The 4,992-nt window shown below is 59.8% G+C and overlaps 1 protein-coding gene across 1 annotated transcript; it reads left to right on the top strand.

The window, feature by feature from the left end:
* Nucleotides 1-807: 807 nt before the first annotated feature.
* MAFB (MAF bZIP transcription factor B) lies at nt 808-4,195 on the top strand. The gene has a single exon (XM_065921999.1). The coding sequence runs from the start codon at nt 1,207-1,209 to the stop codon at nt 2,176-2,178; it is 972 nt and encodes a 323-aa protein (XP_065778071.1). The 5' UTR covers nt 808-1,206; the 3' UTR covers nt 2,179-4,195.
* Nucleotides 4,196-4,992: the final 797 nt, after the last annotated feature.

Here is a 4,992-nt window from a genome sequence, read left to right as displayed (position 1 = left end):
GTCTTGCACTGGCCTCAGTGCCCAGCCACGGAGAACTCAGTGGATTCTCCGCGTTTGGCTGGGGAGAGGGCTTCGGAACCTTTGGACCAGTTCTTCTCCTGTTCCCTTCATCTCGTGCATTTGTGGGTGGGGTGTGTGGGGAACCAAGGCCGATCTCGGGACTCGGCCGCCGCACCCGCCAGGAGGGGGACGGCTCCCGCTTGGCCTCGAGGAGGGTCCCCTGAGACTAAGAGTTGGATTTGAACACAACTCTTGGAGTCCCGACCCCGCCCCCCCCAACACACAAATATGCGCAGACCTGCAGAAACACAGTCACGCACTGCACACGCGGCCGCGCGGCACACGGAGCATCTCCCACCGAGCAGAGGACGCTTGGGAACAATGGACTCGAGAGGTGTCGTCCCGGCGCTCATTCTGAACCTCTTGGGCTTGGGGGACACGGGTTGGGGGAACCAAGGGTAAAGAGGGAGGAGAGCTCGCGAAGGAAGGGGTGGAGGCGGCGGCCCGGCTTGGGTCGCGGAGGGGGCGCGCACGGAAGGCGAGCGGGCGGGGGCCGGGATACCGAGGGGGTGGGGTGGGGGCTGGGCCCGGGCCGGCGGTCCCTCTCGGCTTCAGCCCTCCGCCAGGCCTCGGCGGCTCTCCGGCTGCTCGCGCCGCCAGTCAGCTGACTCGGGGGGCGGAGGAGCTGTCAGGCGCGCCCCGCCCTGCGCCGCCCGGCCGCGGGGCCCGTGCAGCCATTGGCCAGCGCGCGGGGCTGCCCGGGCCCCCGCGCCCCGGTGACATCAGGGAGGCGATAAAAGGCAGCAGCGGCGCCGGATCCCGCACAGCTGCACCGCCGGGCTGCGAGCGGCTGCGATCCAGAGAGCCCCAGAGCAAGAGAGCTAGAGAGCGAGCGGCGGGCGCTTGCCCGGCGCCTCCCCTCCGCCCGGCCGCGCGCTCCGCTCGCTTCTCCACCCACTCCCGGCCCGGCCCGGCCCCGGCGCGGCCACAGCCCCGAGCTCTGGGGCGGCGCAGGCAGGCTCGGGACTCTCCGGCGCGCCGCCGCGTCCCCAGACAAAGGCTTGGCCGGCGGCCCCGGCCCGCTGCGCCCTCGGCTCCTCGCCTCCCGGGCTCGCCGCTCTTCGCCCCCGCTCCCGGCTCGGCGCGTCCCGGCCGGCCGCAAAGTTTCCCGGGCGGCGGCGGCGGCGGCTGCGCCTCCCGTCAGCGATGGCCGCGGAGCTGAGCATGGGGCCCGAGCTGCCCACCAGCCCGCTGGCCATGGAGTACGTGAACGACTTCGACCTGCTCAAGTTCGACGTAAAGAAGGAGCCGCTGGGGCGCGCGGAGCGCCCGGGCCGGCCCTGCACGCGCCTGCAGCCAGCCGGCTCGGTGTCGTCCACACCGCTCAGCACGCCGTGCAGCTCGGTGCCGTCGTCGCCCAGCTTCAGCCCCACCGAACAGAAGACTCACCTGGAGGACCTGTACTGGATGGCGAGCAACTACCAGCAGATGAACCCCGAGGCGCTCAACCTGACGCCCGAGGACGCGGTGGAGGCGCTCATAGGCTCGCACCCGGTGCCCCAGCCGTTGCAGAGCTTCGACGGCTTCCGCGGCGCGCACCATCACCACCACCACCACCACCCACATCCGCACCACGCGTACCCCGGCCCCGGAGTGGCTCACGAAGAGCTGGGCCCGCACGCGCACCCGCATCATCACCACCACCATCAAGCGTCGCCGCCGCCGTCCAGCGCGGCCAGTCCCGCGCAGCAGCTGCCCACCAGCCACCCCGGGCCTGGCCCGCACGCGGCGGCCGCGGCGACGGCGGCTGGTGGTAGCGGCAGCGTGGAGGACCGCTTCTCCGACGACCAGCTCGTGTCCATGTCCGTGCGCGAGCTGAACCGCCACCTGCGGGGCTTCACCAAGGACGAGGTGATCCGCCTGAAGCAGAAGCGGCGGACCCTGAAGAACCGGGGCTACGCCCAGTCGTGCAGGTATAAACGCGTCCAGCAGAAACACCACCTGGAGAATGAGAAGACGCAGCTCATTCAGCAGGTGGAGCAGCTTAAGCAGGAGGTGTCCCGGCTGGCCCGCGAAAGAGACGCCTACAAGGTCAAGTGCGAGAAACTCGCCAACTCCGGCTTCAGGGAGGCGGGCTCCACCAGCGACAGCCCCTCCTCTCCAGAGTTCTTTCTGTGAGTCGTGGCCGCTCCCGGCCCCCGCCCTTGCCCCGGCCCGGACTCCCCCGTCCCGTATCCCAAGCCCCGGACTCCCCCGGACCCTGTTCCTGCCACGGCCCCAGCCTTTACCTGTTCGACTGGAGGGAGGAAGGGCGCGCGGGACGCGGGCGACGGGAGGGCGCGCGGGCAGGCAGGGGACCTTGGCCGAGGCGAGCGCGGCGCGCGCCAGCGCCGCCTCCTAGACTCGAGCAGAGCCAGAGAGAGGCGAGGGGGGTGGGAAGTCCCAGAGCAACTTTTCTCCAGGCTGGAGGGCGGCAAGGCATAGTCGCGAGGAGTCGCCAAGGCCGTCTGGAGACTCCCTGGCTTCCTGAACTTTTGCGCGTTAAGCCGGGGCAGCTGCCTCGCAGTCCGGAGCGTAATCCAGCCCAGCAACAGAGCAGCGAGGAGAGGAAAGGAGAAGGGACCCTGGTGGCCCGTTCCGGCAGGCGCGAGGCGAGGCTGAGCGAAGGAAGGACAGAGGCGGACCTGTCTTTTCCACGGTCCGGAGAACGCTGGCTTGCAGCCCCGAGACGCGGGCCTCAGTTAGGACGTTCTGCGCGCAAATCTCATCAATTTTATTGCCTGCTCGATTATATAGAAAAAAATACGAAAATCTGCATTAAAAATATTAATCCTGCATGCTGGACATGTATGGTAATAATTTCTATTTTGTACCATTTTTCTTGTTTAACTTTAGCATGTTGTTGATCATGGATCATAACCCCCTTGTTTTCTTTGGGTGAGAAGGATCGCAGTTCGGAAACTCCGGCGGGCGGCCGCTTGTCCGGTTGCAGTCTGTCGGCTGTCGGCTTGTAAATACCCGCCCAGCCAAATCGCTTAGAGAACGCGGCGGCAAGTGGAGTGTCTTTGTTTGGGTTTATTATTATGGCTTTTTTTTTTTTCTTTTGTAAGTAAAAAAAAAAAAAAAAAGTTCTGGGTATTTGCATCAGAAAACAACTTTGTCTTGGGGGGCGCCCCTGGAAGTTGCATGTTTTCTCCCTCCCCCCCACCCCCTCTAGTCCTCTCTTCCTCATCGTTTGTTTTAGTTTTCAATTTTGTTTTTGGTGGGAGAAAGAGGACTGGGGTCCCAGCTCCTGAGAACCAGGGCAGGGCAACTGCTGAGTACCAAGTGTGTGCAGAGTTTCACACCCGAGTCCTCCTGTCAGCTGGTCTTAGGGCTCAATTGACACCCCTAACAAGAAAAGAAAGGAAAACAGGTCTTGTTTGCTTTTTATTGCAACCAGAATCACTCCCAGGGTCCCCACGAAACCCTCCAGGCTGGCGCTGGCACTAATTGCTGGGGCCAAAGAGCTCCTAGGGCTGCCGGTGTCACCAGCCCCGACCACCCAACTTACGTTGAACCAACCACCACACTCAGAAAATACCAGAAACCCCAACATTGGCAAGACATTTTGCAACTTTCAAGTGCGTTCTTTAGAGCTATATGTTATGTGTGTTTTCTTTCCCTGCTTTTGAGATGGCGGGCGAGTTATTGGTGGTGTTACCCCCTCCCCCACCCCTTCAGTTGTATAGTAGTTATAGGGAAGATCTGGGTGTTTTTCTTTATTATTACTTTTTTTCTCCCCTGCAGGTCAGTAAGAGGATTTAAGTTGCACTGACAAAAATGCCAAAATGAAAGCGTATTTTTTAGTTCTCATTTGAAATTGCTGGCGCTGCTGGCCGGATGCATTTTTGAGTTTGTATTAGTTGATAAATTAACAGTAATAACAAGATTGTATAAACCGCATGGTGCTTGCAGTTTTAAATATTGTGGATATTTGTCCTGCATTGGAAACGAGCTTCGGTTTTTACAGATTCAACTGTGTTGAAATCAAATTTGCCACAACAGAAATTGTTTTTATTTCATGTACAATAAGGGATCAATTTCAAACCCTGCTTATGATATGAAAATATTAAAACCTAGTCTATTGTAGTTTTATTCAGACTGGTTTCTGTTTTTTGGTTATTAAAATGGTTTCCTATTTTGCTTATTAAAACCATGGAAATGGTGTTTATTTAGAGGATTCTGCGTTCGCCTGACTTTTCTTCTCTTGCCTCTTCAAGAGTCGACCCAATTTGAGGGTACTCTCACCCCTCCCCTGGCTGGTGGAGAAACAGCCCAAGTCTGGGCAGACCTCTCCGTTGAGTGTGTGGTGAGTGTGTGTGTATCTGAGCCTTAAATGTGTTTTCTGCTTCTCACCCTAGGTACAGACACCGGTCAGGAGCCGGTGTTCGTGAGCAGAGAGGGGGCACATGCCACTTTGGTGGAGCTTTCAGGCTTGGGCACCACGATTGGTTTGCTAGCCTGCTGGCTCTGAGGTTGGCCAAAACCAGGAAGCTGGGAGTTGTCACCCTGATGGGGAAACGGTATTTCTGGCAGTCAGGCTCACCGGCCCTGCCGTGTCCAGCCTGGTGCATCTGCTGGGAGCAACCAGAATTGCCCTGGAATGCCTGCTCTGAGTGGAGGCCCAGCCCCTTCTCCCCGCAGGGCCTGTGGAAGCAAGTGGCATCTAATACGAGGTCTTGGGGTGGAAGACCTTTCAGACAGCAAACCTATTTGCTGCCACTTGGGCCTGGAGTGATCAGCCCCCAGAAGGATCGAACCAGAATTTCAATGACTCCCTAAACCAGGGGTTGGGGCCATTCTAGGCCAGCAGCTCTGACCATAAGTCCATGACTGGGAGGTGGTCCCGGAACCTGTCCTTATCCAGACTCTTAGAGAAGGCAAGGTCACCTGCCTAGGTTGTCCCGAGCCCCTCTCAGCCCTCTTAGAACCCCATCTATAATTCTGGGT

Source organism: Muntiacus reevesi, chromosome 2 (assembly GCF_963930625.1).
Source record: "Muntiacus reevesi chromosome 2, mMunRee1.1, whole genome shotgun sequence".
NCBI lineage: Eukaryota > Metazoa > Chordata > Mammalia > Artiodactyla > Cervidae > Muntiacus > Muntiacus reevesi.
The sequence above is the reverse complement of the archived record's forward strand: the minus strand, read 5'-3'. Positions and strand labels throughout refer to the sequence as shown.

Coding starts and splice junctions, on each gene's coding strand:
- MAFB (XM_065921999.1), top strand. CDS start 1,207: ATGGCCGCGGAGCTGAGCATGGGGCCCGAGCTGCCCACCAGCCCGCTG.